Below are 14,967 nucleotides of genomic sequence, written 5' to 3'. Positions count from 1 at the left end.
GACATTCTGCTTTTGTGTTTCACAGAAGAAAGGAAATCATGAGGGTGAGTAAATAATGACAGCATTTTCATTTTTTGGGTGAACTATCCCTTTAACCCTTTATGGTACGGTGTAGCCATAAGACAACATTTTCTTTTCTTTTACTTCCTCACCTTTCAGAAAGAAGTACAAAAAATAAAATAAATAAATACAACTTCAACATAATAATTTGTTGGAAATAAAATTGCAGTCTTTAAAGTAACCGATAACATGCTGTTTTTAAGCCTTGTAGCATTTGAGTTTGTCTCCAAGGCAAAATTGCATTTATGCATAAATAACAAAATTGTGATTTATATTTCTTCTTTTAAGACAAAAACGATACCCAGCAATGTTTTATGGAAAGGGCAAGAAGAGTGCACAGTTAGCTCTTCTGCTTGACAACAGTGGGGATGAGCTAGACTTTAGTGACCATAAAACATAGAACATATGATAATGATTCAGTCAGTTTTTGTTTTCATGAGTTCCAAGTGTACAAATGCATCAATTAATTAAATAAATAATAATTGAATTAAAGGAGAAATTAATATTTTTAAAGAAAAACTAGTTTTTGGACCATTTTCCATTGTGGTACAGAGTTGGCATACAGCTATGTTTCACTTATTATTATTATTTTTATTATTATTGTTATTATTAGAGCTATATTATGTAAGAAAATATTCAACTGTTAGAACAAAATGCATACCACACAGGGTTAATAATTCCCTGTGTACTTGCATGTAATTTGCAAAAAAAAAAAAAAAAAAAAGTCGTGTGGAGAGAATCATATTTTGGAACATTTGCATACCAGGTAAAGCCTATGAAATTGAGAGCTGCAAGGCCACTGAAAAACAAGTCAGTAGAATGTATTTTCTCACTGATGGACTGCATTTATTCCAGCTAATACAGTTGTGAAAAGCATTAACAGACTCAAAGTACTGCTTTGGTACTTTGATATAGTAGAGCGCAATGTAAAAATCCCTTTCATTTTTCCACAGACAAATTGATTTTCAGTGATAACTTATGTAAGGAATAATTGACGACAGACCGTTGAATTATTGGAAAATAATGCACACCCGAGGTGGTAATGTGGTCATGATGCACAGCAGAGTGACCTTTACACCTGGGGTGTGCATTATTTAAAAATAATTCAACGGGCCGGAGTCAATTATTCCGCTTATACCACAGTTACCACACCTTAAGACATAATTCAGGGTTTTATCTCAATACATTTTATGGTTTTCGTACCTAAAACGCTCTTGTGAGTTGAGCTACTTTCTTCCGCCTCAGATTCAGCGTCTATCTTTGATACAGCCCAAGCCTTCATTGCTAGTTCAAAAATGTCACTTTAGAACTAGCCATGGAGGATTGTGCTCACTGCTTTTAAGTACTTATTGGAGTAGCAAGGTATTGTGTTTGTGTGTGTGTGTGTGTGTGTGTGTGTGTGTGTGTGTGAGAGAGTGACAGAGAAACTGAGAGAGATCATGTGTGGGATTACCTCTGTTTGCAGCGGCTCTTGTCAGCAGTAATATTGCTTCAAATTGCCAAAATGTTCTCAGCAGCAGCATTGCCATTCTTGTACTGTATATACTGTAGCTTTCCCGTTGCCACAAATCTGTTTAATTGAGTCGTGCGGGTCAGTTGACAGTATGTGTGTGTGTCCGTGTGTGAGAGGGAGAGTGCGAGGGTGCTTTACCACAAATGTTTTTTTTTCTTCTTTGGATTATATAGAAACTGTTGTATTTATCAAGTCACAGGTAATGCATTTAAATAAAGGCTCTGTTTTTTGGTCGCAACTCTAGTCTGTGTGTGTGTGTGTGTGTGTGTGTGTGTGTCAGCAGGTGTGAGTGTGGGTCTTGTACCTGTCTTTTTGACCAATTTTCAAATATTTTTTTCCCTCAAAACAAAGTTTGTATTGTTGTGATTCATGTTGGAGCTGGTTGGTTTGGTTCATGGCTTATAACTCTGCTATGAAGGATTTTATGTACAGCCTATGCAACAAATCTATGGGGGAAAAAAAAACCTTCTGGAACCATGATGGCTGAAAAAGTGGGCGGGCACTGTTCCACTCTATTGATATACAAAAGCAAAATCTAGGTGTAAGGACTGGTATCCACTGGTCAGACAAACTCATGCTATTGGTTGAGCCAGTCTTGCTGTGTCAGACCAATCATGTCAAAGGCTGGTGCTCAAACAATCAGCAATGTTTTGACAGGGCCACAGAGCCACAGTGTTTACACTTTTTGGAGAAATCAGCCTATGAATGGCTTGCTTAAATTTGCCTGCATATTTAAATTGGTATTGAAAGAATATGTACTTTGAAAAAATGACACATCAGCTTTAATGGAAGGAATCTCATGTGAGCCATGTTTGTTATTGTTTATTTATCAAGTACAAACTACTAGATTTAACTGTAGTGATTGCAGTTCTAAGTTAAATACAGAAAGTAATCCACAATAAAATACTATTAATTCTCTAAAATTGTAATCAGATTACTGACAGATTACTGAAATATAATGACATCTTTAAATACTTTTAAATTATTTCTAAAACAGTTTTTACATCATTTTTGTTTTTCCACTTAACAAATTCTAAATAATCTCTATATATTTCCTAACTATTCACTGACTGACACACATACACTCAGCACCACGTTTATCCCTTTCTATTACTCGTTAAGGGGGCACACGTCCTTCGGCTGTTAAAGAAACACTAATAGATGTAGAACATAATTCATGTTTTAAATGTGTTCTACATGAATAATATTAATAATAATATCCAAGTAATGTACTGTACTTAAAATAAATTAACTTAATTTAAAGTGAGGAACTGTAATCTGATTACAAAAATAAATTAAATGTATTACACTACTTTTAGTACTAAAAAGTAAATAGATAATTGCAATTAATCCCTTTTTATTCAGATTACACCCAACACTGTGAATGTAATTTTTAGGCAATAGGGGAAGCTCTTATAAACCAATGTAAACTGAATATTCTTTTTTAATTCTTCTAAGATTAAGTTTAAAGTGGGTCTGTGAAAATATGCTGTTTTATTAAGATTTGGTTTGAACTTTCATGACAAGATTTCAAATCAGGGATTCAGGGAGATACATTTCCCAGATGCAATGTTTAACAATCAAACAATACTTCATTAAATGATCTGCAAACCAAAATTCTAAAATATTCATTGTTATGGTAAAAAGAAGAAAATATCATAGCTTTTTCACAGATTCTCTTTGCTGTTTTTGTAGCCTAGAAAAATGTGGAATCTGACCCCATTTCCTCCCATCTTTTCCAGCTGTGTATGTTTATTTTCTATGTCTTTTTTTCCCTCTTTCTTTCTTTGAGATTGCAACATCTGGTGAGGCTTTCTCACAGTAATCTCAAGAACTAACAGGCCTGCTCTGCATCATAATAGAGCTCAGAACTTCTTACACAAAGATTCACATACATACACACACACACATGCACGCACGCACGCACACACGCAAATACTGCACTGACAGACACACACAGACACACATGGCTCTGGTTCCTGCAATGAGGTAATGCCTCTTGACAGGGGTGAAATAAGAGCTGTCCATACTAAAATGGTTGGGACAATCTGTTCAGTGTAAACCTCAGGTTCAAAAACAAGTGGAGTAATACAATAGAAAAAGTATTAAATGTGTTTGTAAAGAAAGTCATACAGGTTTGGAATGACATGAAAATGAATAAATGACGATAGAAATTATATTTTTGGGCGAACTATCCCTTTAAGTATCAGTGTTTTTGTTGTAAATGCACTCACATCATTGACATAAACCAAATCTTGCAATACCTCACACATCAGCCCACATCGATAAAAGCTCCAGTCGCTCTTGAGCAGATGTTTACTCCAGATGCGGCCAGACCATTCGCTAGTGCTACATTGTATTTCACTTGGCCGTGATTTTGTGTGAAGTGCCATGGCAATTGCAAGTCCCTGGCGCTGTGCCACATTTAATTGCGGTGAGTTAGTTTTTTGGCAACAATCTGTTTTTATTGGCTTTGAAAAAGCTTTCCTCACGCTAACATCGCTTTGGAGTTCTTGCGTGTTTATAGACCGCATCTGGCGGACACAGATCCTCGCATTCACCTTGTGATCTCCGAGAGTACGACCGTATTTGGATTGAGTTATGACAAGTTGGGTCAGGGTGTAAATACTAGGACATGGTTGTGATTTATGACAATCCACACCCTGCATGAGCAAAATGAGGCCCCTATGAGAAATATGTCGAGAAAGAGACAGGCTATCAAGGAAGATTTGGTCTTCAGGGAAATCCTCATTTTGACCAAAGGCCATTTACTGCGGTCTCTTTGATAACTCGGAGGTTGCCAGTGATGTGGATATCCCAGCAATTAGCTGGCCCTTGTTAACATGTCAAGGCTTTTTTAACCATACTTCACTCAATGTTCTGGCTGCTGATACTCACATTTACTTTTTACACTTACATTTCATTCTGGTTGTCAGTTCATAGCACGTATATTTAAAAGCCCTGTCATCACTAAAAGCACATTTAGACCAGGGTTTCCCAAACAAGTGTATTGCAAGCCCCTAGGGTTTGTGAGACTGTTAGAAATACCATTACTGAATTAAAGACCCCATGAAATCAGAAATGGAGTTCCCCTTCTGTCACTTACTCGAAGTTGTGTCGATGTAGTGACACTAGGGGTCGCTTTCGAGAGCCCCGAACACCTCAGATCTTTGAGAAATGGCCAGTGAGAATTGGTGAGTGGAATTTGCATGCCACTCCCCCGGACATATGTGTATAAAAAATTTTCTTCGGAGTCGAGTGGTTGTACTATCAGGGAGCTGAATACTACTGCTGTTCCATTCACCTCTTAAGAAGCATATGCTGTTGGATATACGGTGCATTTCCAGTGGCTTTCTCTCCTTCTGCATGACGAGTGCAGATTTCACCCCTGGGCGCTTCGACAGTGCTAAAAGAGTGTATATTCCTGCTAAAGAGTATATATTCTCTATTAGATCACACACATTGACGTTGAACGTCTTTTTAAAGACGTGTCTTTATAAAGATGCCTTTCCATCTTTGTGTGATTCCTGGATGCGTTCGCTATCTCTCCACTTCCAACGGCCACAGGTGCTGCCTCACGTGTCTGCGCAGCGATCACACTGAGGCAGCGTTCGTGGATGGTTCATGTTCTCATTGCGAGAATATGACCATAGCTTTCCTTCTTCCGGGGAAAAGCCACTCTAGCTGCCCCCTGTGCCTCGCCTTTTACCTCTGGGTACGAGGCCGACCCGGCTGGCGCTGGAGGCGATTTGGGGGCTTCAATGGGCGCGGCTCCGCCGGTAAATCCCTGCGGACCTCCCATTCCCCAGCAAGCTCATTTGCCCTCGGCAAGTTCCGAGAGGACACCAGCTCGCACCAGGGCCAGCTTAGTGTCCCTTTCGACGCTCCGGAGTGGGATGAGTGCTCGATCGCTGCATCGGAGAGCATACTGGAGATATCAGACGCCGAGAACTCGACTGGGCTGCCACCTTCGGGTCTGAGGCTGACGGCGAGATGACTGCCATGCTTGCCCGAGCCGTGGCATGTGTCGGGTTCGAGTGGAACCTTCCACCTGGGTTCGGGGCGCCGCTCACAGCCACGCCCCCCCCAGATCCTTTCTTCCCGGTAGTGCACGACGAGCTGATGAGGTTGTGGAGGGCACCTTTTTCTGCCCGAAACCGACCTCCCAGCTTGTCCGCTCTCACTATCCTCGATGGTGGGGCGGACCATGGGTATACGGAGGTCCCACAGGTGGATAAGGCGGTTGCAGTGCACCTGTGCCCGCAAAGCGCAGCCACCTGGCGGGATCGCCCGGCACTCCCTTCCAAGGCCTGTAGGACGATGTCGTCTCTGACAGCCAAAGCCTACAGCACCGCTGCTCAGGCTGCCTCTGCCCTGCATGCCATGGCCCTCCTGCAAGTACACCAGGCCAAGGCACTAAAGGAACTGCACGTGGGTAGTCCTGATCCTGATGTGATGCAGGAGCTGCGCTTGGTGACCGATCTCGCCCTCCGGGCGACGAAGATCACGGCGCGAGCACTTGGGCAGGCGATGTCCACCCTCGTGGTCCAGGAATGCCACCTGTGGCTGAATCTGGTCGAGACGAGGGACGCGGACATGGTTCGCTTTCTCAACGCCCCCATCTCCCAGATCAGCCTATACAACGACACCGTCGAAGACTTCGCCCAGCAGTTCTCGGCAGTGAGGAAGCAGATGGAGGCTATACAACACATCTTGCCCTGGCACGGCTCAAGATCCCGTATCCCGTCTGCTCACCGAGGGCGTCCCCCTGCGGCGGCGAAAGCCCAGGCTGCTCCGCCTCAGCCCGAGCCCAGTTCTTGGCCCCAGCGTAGAGCCCCTTGCAGGAAGCTGATTCCTCCGCCTCACGGGCTGGCACGAGGACCCTGAAGGCTCCCAAGCACCCCTGAGATGGATGACCCAGGGAGAAAGATGTCTGCTGCAAACCCGGAGCTGGTATCCAGACCACTCCATCCCCCGGTGGAGGGCCGGGAGGTAAATCCTTGGTTACCGAACGGGCTGCGGTACTCACATTCTCAAAAGAGCAGTTTCCTCACTCCCTGGGTCACATAGCCAGTGTTTATGACTGCCGTTATCACGGCAACCGGGCACTGAGCACCTGCGAATTAGACTCCACGAACGCAGGCCCCCCGCCTTCACACATCTGGTCGCACCACACTCACACCCATGGCCAGGTGGTTGTGACGGACTATAAGGACGGTCAAAAAGTCCCTCCTTCCCCGTCGCCGACCCCCCGATGCCGGGTACATGGAGCAAGGTAAGTGCTTCGAGGGTCCCCTCAGCACAGCCAAGAGTTCGAGATGAAGCGAGGCTCCTTGACGTGGTATCCCCTGCTCCCACCCGCCGTGAGGCCCCACCCACAGGTACGTTAAACATGATCATCCTCTTAGTGCCCCTCGCCCGGAGCTTGGACGCGTGGCTAGCGCTTTCCAACCTGTCGCAGTGGTTGGCCAGGACCATCCAACTCGGCTACGTGATTCAATTCGCCAGGCGCCCGCCCCAGTTCAGCAGCATCTGCTACACTTCGGTGAGGGGCGAGAACGCCGCCACCTTGCGTGCGGAGATCGCGAACCTTCTGCGCAAGGGCGTGATAGAGCCTGTCCCTCCAGCCGAGATGAAGAAAGGGTTTTACAGCTCTTACTTCATCATACCGAAGAAGGCGGTGTGTTGCGGCCAATCTTGGACCTGCGAGTTCTGAACTGGGCCTTGCACAGTCTCCTGTTCAAGATGCTGATGCTAAAGCACATTTTGGTGTGTCCGGCATCAAGATTGGTTTGCGGCAGTAGACCTGAAGGACGCGTACTTTCATGTCTCGGTTCCATCTCGACACAGACCCTTCCTACGGTTTGCTTTCTACGGCTGGGCGTATCAGTACAAGGTCCTCCCCTTCGGCCAGTCCCTGTCCCCTCGTGTCTTCAAGAAATTCGCAGAGGCAGCTCTTGCCCCGTTAAGGGAAGTGGGTGTCCGCATACTCAACTACCTCGACAACTGGCTGATTCTAGTTCACTCTCGAGAGTTGCTATGCGCACAAAGGGACCTCATGCTCAGGCACCTCAGCTGGCTAGGGCTTCGGGTCAACTGGGAAAATAGCAAGCTCTCCCCAGTTCAGAGCATCTCTTTTCTCGGCATGGAGTTAGACTCAGTCTTGATGATAGCATGCCTCACGAGCGAGTGCGTGCAGTCGGTGCTGAACTGCCTGAAGTCGTTCAAGCAGAGAACAGCGGTTCCACTGAAACACTTTTAGAGGCTCCTGGGGCATATGGCATCCTCGGCACCGGTCACGTCACTAGGGTTGATGCATATGAGACCGCTTCAGCACTGGTTTCAGACTTGAGTCCCGAGATGGGCATTGCGCCGCAGCACAAATTGCATGGCCATCATGCCGATCTGCCACCACTTGTTCAGCCTTTGGACAGATATTGCATTTCTATGGGCAGGACTTCCCCTAGAGCAAGTGTCCAGGTGTGTCGTCATTATGACAGACACCTCCAAGCAAGGCTGGGGCACCGTGTGCAATGGCACGCAGCCGCTGGCTCCTGGACAGGACTGCAACTGTGTTTGCACATCAACTGCCTCGAGTTGCTGGCAGTATTGCTCGCTCTGCGGAGGCTTTTGCCATTGATCTGGGGCAAGTATGTGTTGATCCAGATGGACAACACAGCAACAGTAGCATATATAAATCACCAGGGCATCTTACACTCACGTCGCTTGTTTCAATTCGCCCTTCGTCTCTTACTATGGAGTCAGCGGCGACTGAGGTCACTGCGGGCCACTCACATCCCGGGCAACCTCAACGCCACAGCAGACACACTGTCACGGCAGATGATGCTCAGGGAAGAGTGGAGACTCCACCCCCAGGTGGTCCAGCTGATTTGGAGTCGGTTCGGCAAAGCACAAGTAGACCTATTTGCCTCCCGTGAAACCTCCCACTGTCCGCTCTGGTATTCTCCGACAGCTGGCCTCGGGGGTTGTGCAAGTATGCGTTCCCCCAGTGAGCCTACTTGCACAGACCCTGTGCAAGGTCAGGGAGGACGAGGAGCAGGTCACCCTCGTGGCCCTGTATTGGCCCACCCAGACTTGGTTCTTAGACCTCACGCTCCTCGCGACAGCCCCTCCCTGGCGAATTCCCCTGAGGAAGGACCTCAGGACCTCTTCTTTCCCAGGGACGGGGCATCATCTGGCACCCGCGCCCAGACCTCTGGAACCTCCACTTCTGGCCCCTGGACGGGACGTGGAAGACCTAAGTGGCCTACCACCAGCAGTGGTAGACATGATCACTCAGGCCAGAGCTCCCTCCACGAGGCAGCTTTATACCCCGAAGTGCCGTCAGTTCACGAATTGGTGTTCCTCCCGAGCTGAAGACCCTCAGAGATGCGCAGTCGGGTCAGTGCTTTTCTTCCTGCAGGAGAGGCTGGAGGAACGGCTTTCCCCCTCCACCTTGAAGGTGTATGTGGCCGCCATAGTGGCACACCACAATACAGTGGATGGTAAGTCCTTAGGGAAGCACGACCTGATCATCAGGTTCCTGAGAAGCACCCGGAGGCTGAATCCTCCTAGGCTATGCCTGTTCCCCTAATGGGATCTCTCCATGGTCCTCCTGGGCCTTCACGGAGCCCCCTTTGAGCCGCTAGAGTCAGTCGTGTTGAAAGCCCTCTCCTTGAAGACGGCCCTCCTGATTGCACTCACCTCCATCAAGAGGATCGGGGACCTACAAGCGTTCTCTGTCAGCGATACCTGCCTGGAGTTCGGTCCGGGTGACTCTCACGTAATCCTGATACCCCGGCCGGGCTATGTGCCCAAGGTTCCCACAACCCCCTTCTGGGATCAGGTGGTGAACCTGTAAGCGCTGCCCCAGGAGGAGGCTGACCCAGCCCTGTTGTTGCTGTGTCCAGTGTGTACTTTGCACATCTACTTGGATAGCACGCAGAGCTTTAGATGCTCTGAGCAGCTCTTTGTCTGCTTTTGCGACAGCAGAAAGGGAATGCTGTCTCCAAACAGAGGCTTGCCCACTGGATCGTGGATGCCATCGCTATGGCATACCAGACCCAGGCCGTGCCCGCACCTTTGGGAATACGAGCACACTCCACAAGGAGTCTGGCATCCTTGTGGGCACTGGCCCATGGCACCTCTCTAGCAGTCATCTGCAGGGCAGCGGGCTGGGCAACACCCAATACCTTCGCGAGATTTTATAATCTACGGGTTGAGCTGGTTTCGTCCCGTGTTCTGTCAGGTACGAACAGGTAAGTTCAGGAATACGGACAGCTGGCCGGGTGTATCGCTTGCATATAGCGCCTTTCCCCTTCAAAGAGGTGAAGATGTGCGCTTCTTTTCCCATGCGAGTTCACGAATCCGTGAACCCTGGATGTCCTTCCTCCCTAGCCCTGTGGCTCGTGAATTCAGCGGAGTAATTCACAGCCGGAACCAGTACGTGTGCTAATATGCCCTTACTGAGGTAGATGCTCCACAGGTGCCGGTTACTCCGGTAACCCCCTGTGATGTATTTTCCGCAGTATGGTCTACCTGCCAGCAGACCTGCGTCTCCCTTCGACAGAGCCCTCTCTGTCCTGGTCGCCGTGTTTGTAGAGCTCCTCCCCTTTCAGGCAGGACCTACCACCGCGCTTCTTCCATGTGCGGCTCTAAGCCCACATGACGTGCTTGCCACGTTACCTCCCCTCCGGGCAGGATGTGGTCTCTGTGGGGTCTTTTCCTCCTGAAAGAATAGGATAGGAAAAGAACACCTTCCCTGGCGCATACATTGAGCGTTAAAATGGCCCCAGATGAATAACTGAATACTCTGTGGAGAGAAAACATGGAGAGAAAAGGCCATGTATGGAAGTTGGAAGTTCTAGTATGGAAGCTGGCGCGGCCTGCTTTCATACTAGATATGTCTCTTCCCTCCCCCTAGGGATGTGGGGAACTGTACAAAGTTTTTTGGGGCGTTGGGGGAGGCTACTAGCAGACCGGTGCACCTGCTACTACGCACGCAGCAGCTTGCTTGCACCTGCACCGGCAGTCCACGTAACATGGTTCAGCTAGTTGTGGCGTTTCGTAGAGGGACCCCTAGTGTCACTACATCGAGTGAGTGACAAAAGGGGAACGTCTCGGTTACTGTCGTAACCTCCGTTCCCTGATGGAGGGAACGAGACGTTGTGCCCCCCCGCCACAACGCTGTACTACCCTGTACTAAATGGCTGGGACCCTGTCTCGGCTTCTCAGCACAAAACCTGAATGAGTGGTTGCGAGACAGCTCCTTTTATACCCGTGTGTCCGGGGGAGTGGCATGGAAATTCCACTTGCCAATTCTCATTGGCCTTTTCTCAAAGATCTGAGGTGTTCGGGGCTCTCAAGAGCGACCCCTAGTGTCACTACATCGACACAACGTCTCGTTCCCTCCATCAGGGAACAGAGGTTACGACGTTTTGTGGCTTTTAGTTTATTTTTAGTAGCTTTGAGCTCAACTACTGTATATGTTAGTGTACTAGTAAAAGTTGACCAAATTTACTTAAACAGAAATATGCATTTTAAATTTACACATCTCTTCAGCAAAAACAGAGCAAAATATTGATGACTCATCTTGCACTTCATAGATTTTTGGCCAATCAAATGCTCGCTAGAATGAGAATGTCCCTCTCCCTAATCATGGTTTATGGCTGTGGTGTTACTAAAGCCTATTGGCTATTTAAAATAAAAGGGCTTTTTTTGTCCTGCCAAAACTTCCTGTTTCAATAGGAAATATGTCAACACTGTGATCTGTGCTTGTCCAAAGTCCCTTTCAAGGCAAGTCATTCCCACACGGCCATCTTCGGAATGCTCCCGGACAACTATTTTCTATGGATACATTTCTAAAAGTGCAGCTCCTATCTACTTGAATGAGGAAAGACTGAAATCTCCAAAATGGTTGGTCAAGATTACAATCAAATAAGATATTTGAAATCAGCAGTAAAATCTGACAACAAAGGTATCATAAATTGTGCATCTTTAGCTCAGATCAGGCTAAAAAACTTGCAGCTGGTCAGGCTGGTGCAGCTAATGTCCATGCCGTTCTCAAGTTAACTCACAGGTGATCTCTGTATCTAAAAGATGATTGGCTCTTTTACCTGTAAGACGGGACTTTCTTTTCTACACTTGCCATAATGGACTTTCCAACTTCTCTCATTACTTTTAATACAAGTGGTCCATCTCAAGCTCAATAGTTTCTGGCTTGTCAAGCCATTTCATGGGGTCATTAAATTTAATAATAATGTATAATTCAAGAATTTAAAAATGATTCAGTGATATGTAATAAGAAAAATAACAGGAGAAATATTTTTTTTTCTAGAAGTGAATATGCAAAGAAGTTAAAATAAAATTAAAATATTACTTACATGGGTACTTCAAGTAAATACGTTAGGTAATAGGGATTCAGATGATAAAAAAAGTTTGGAAACCCTTGGTTCAGAGTACAAGAAACTTAATGGATGACACAGATGACTCAGGCAAAGTATTTCTACAAACTCTAGTTGAAACTAAAAATGATACATACTGTATATAATCTCTAAAAATTATTAATCCTGTACTGTATATGTGTTTTTCTGCAGTTAAATGAATATTCCGGGTTCAATACAACTTAAGCTCAATTGACAACATCTGTGGCATAATATTGAATACCAAATAAATAATTTCGACTGGTCCCTCCTTTTCTTTGAAAAAAGCAAAAATCGAGGTTACAGTGAGGTTCTTACAATGGAAGTGAATGGGACCAATTTTGGGAGGGTTTATAGACAGAAATGTGAAGCTTATCATTTTATAAAAGCACTTACATTAATACTTCTGGTAAAAATAGTGTATTATTTGAGCTGTATGGTTGTTAAAATTTTTGTTTTTATGGTTGTTTAAGGGTTAAAAGTGTTACCTCATCATGGCAACAAAGTTGTAAAATTGAACAACTTTATACAGAAAAGGTTAGTAAGCAATTTAATCACATTACAATCATGTTAACGCGCATATTGTTTATGTCTTGTAGCTAAACTTTTGAAACCGTGTGTATTTTAACATTTACGGATTGGCCCCATTCACTTCCATTGTAAGTGCTTCACTGTAACCCAGATTTGTTCTTGTTTTTTTGTTTGTTTTTTAAAGAAAACATTAAAATCTAAATATTTTGTTGTTGTTGTGTAAATCAACATTATTACTCAAATGTTGTCGATTAAGTTTAACATGTATTGAGCCCGCAATATTCCTTTAAGATATAAAGCCTTGAAACCAGAGATTTCCCAAGGTGCAGTATGGTTTCATTAGACTGACTTCTGGTTTGTCAGATCTCACCTCATTTTAGTTATGTAAAGTTTACTTAGTATTATGGAAAATCATAAAACAAGAACATCAATGGACCACCAAGATGGTTCATTGACCACAACAGAGAAACCACAACCACATCTCAAGCCCCAAACACATCAACTGCCAAACGTGATCTTTACCTGAGAGCCGTTTCTCTCGAGCGCTCTTCCAAATGATATCCCATGCCTTGTTAGTGGAATCCTTCACATGCTCGCTAAAAGACCTCCTGAGTGGAGTTTTCACTATGTGTGCCATATCCATGTGCTTTCAAACGTGTCCAGTCACTATTCATTTCATCTTTTTGAAGAGCTCCATGAAGTCCAGAGAGAAGGAGGTTTCTTCTTGCTAGTTTGACACTTAATGCAGAACGTCTGCATGTAGTTTGCAGACACCCTCTAATATGTGTGAGATTGTGTAAGAGAGAAGGAAAGAGGGAGAGTTAGAAGGAAGGGGGAAAACTTTTTCTTCTCCCAAACTAGGGGTCAGAGGATCCTGAAAAGGAAATAGCATCTACATTTGGTTAAGTGTCACCACCCCCTCCTCATCTCCCTCGCCTTTAAGACAAAGTCTGTTCTGCATCTGGACGGCCACTGTTAATACACACACACACACACACACACACACACACACACACACACACACTCCTTTACAGGACACTAAGATAAATAATACGTTTTGATAGACACTTTTGCTAAAGGGTGGGGAAATAGGCAAGGACTGTCCCCTTTTTCTTTATCTTCTCTTTTTCTCTGCTTTGTCTGGTTTACCCTAACTTCCCATTTCAAAAGAGAACTTCTGTTTTCCTTGTTAAGCAAACATAGCAGCCTACATTTGATTCTATTTAAGTTTATTATTTTGCTTATCTATCTATCTATCTATGTATCTATCTATCTATCTATCTATCTTCATCCAACTTCAATCTCACAGCTTCTTAAAATGTTTTTAAAATCTTAGACAAGACATTGTCAAGGCAACATCAAAGTTTGTCTTGATGAACTATCGTTTTCTAGTTTTATACTGTCAGCTTTTTGAGGCTGACAATTTGATTCCAAATAAACAATTTGGTTCTAAATAAACAAAACTGTATGTTCTGTCTTGATTGTATATTGGCTTGTCAGAGTGCCCTTGTTAAATTGCACTTATTGCACAATTTAAGTTCTTACTTTGATTACAATGGATGGCATTTATAATTATGCAAAATATGAGCTGGGAGAGTCCCTCTGAACATTTTCTCATTGTATGTTTGTAGTGCTGATCAGTGGATTTATCTGTGCTCTCTTCAGTCTTTATTACTTCCTGTATCCTGAGCAAACAGCTCACATGCACACAAACACACAAGCTGGGTTGACCCAGGCAGATTCTTGCTCTAGAGAATATGCTGAGCTTCTAGCAGTCCAGATCATGTCATGTCATTGGCACAGATTGTGCTGCCATATGTTGGACATAATTCAATTCTGTGTTAACATACCACATACCCAGCACAAGCTACAGAATCAGAGATTATCTGGTGTGATCTGTGTCCTAAAGTATCTGCTCCAGATGATTCAGTGCATGAGTAAGTTTGTTTTCACACTTGGGTCCTCTTTAAAAGAATCAAACTCGGACCCCTTTAAATGGACCAAAAAGTGAACAGAGTGAAAAAGGACCCAGTTCTCTTTGCATTCACACAATTCATGACCTCTAAAGTGGGCTCAGATCTCTTTTTGGTCCACTTGACCTGTTACGGGGTCTCAGTCCATTTTGCAATCACTTGTTTTTGTATTTTTTGTGGAACACAGACCACTTTCATAAAAGACAAAATTGATGATAACTATTATTATTATGGCTATTTTAAATGTTAAGAGAACAATTAGCTCTACATATTAACTTATGAGATTACTAAACATGTTTAATACCCTTAAAATGTCTTTGTTCAATAAAACATATTTTATTGAACTTCTGCATCAAAAAGAACTGTATTACATAGTGTAAATGTATAACATCTTGTTCTTTTATACATTAAGAGGGAAAAGCAATGGATTAAACTGAATGCATTGTATTTTATATCAATAATACTGTAT

The 14,967-nt window shown here is 44.5% G+C and overlaps 1 protein-coding gene across 1 annotated transcript in view; it reads right to left on the bottom strand.

Annotated features, from left to right (window-relative positions):
- LOC127429005 (rho GTPase-activating protein 7-like) overlaps nt 1–13,348 on the bottom strand; it is a 104,521-nt gene extending 91,173 nt beyond the window's left edge. The window contains exon 1 of the mRNA XM_051677722.1: nt 13,048–13,348. Within this exon, the coding sequence (XP_051533682.1) occupies nt 13,048–13,168 (121 nt within the window). The 5' untranslated portion in view covers nt 13,169–13,348. The remainder of the gene's footprint in view (nt 1–13,047) is intronic.
- Between the last annotated feature and the right edge of the window lie 1,619 nt (nt 13,349–14,967).

This window comes from Myxocyprinus asiaticus, chromosome 38 (assembly GCF_019703515.2).
Source record: "Myxocyprinus asiaticus isolate MX2 ecotype Aquarium Trade chromosome 38, UBuf_Myxa_2, whole genome shotgun sequence".
In the NCBI taxonomy this organism is placed as follows: Eukaryota; Metazoa; Chordata; class Actinopteri; order Cypriniformes; family Catostomidae; genus Myxocyprinus; species Myxocyprinus asiaticus.
Note: the sequence above shows the minus strand (reverse complement) of the source record. Positions and strands in the feature narration are given on the sequence as shown.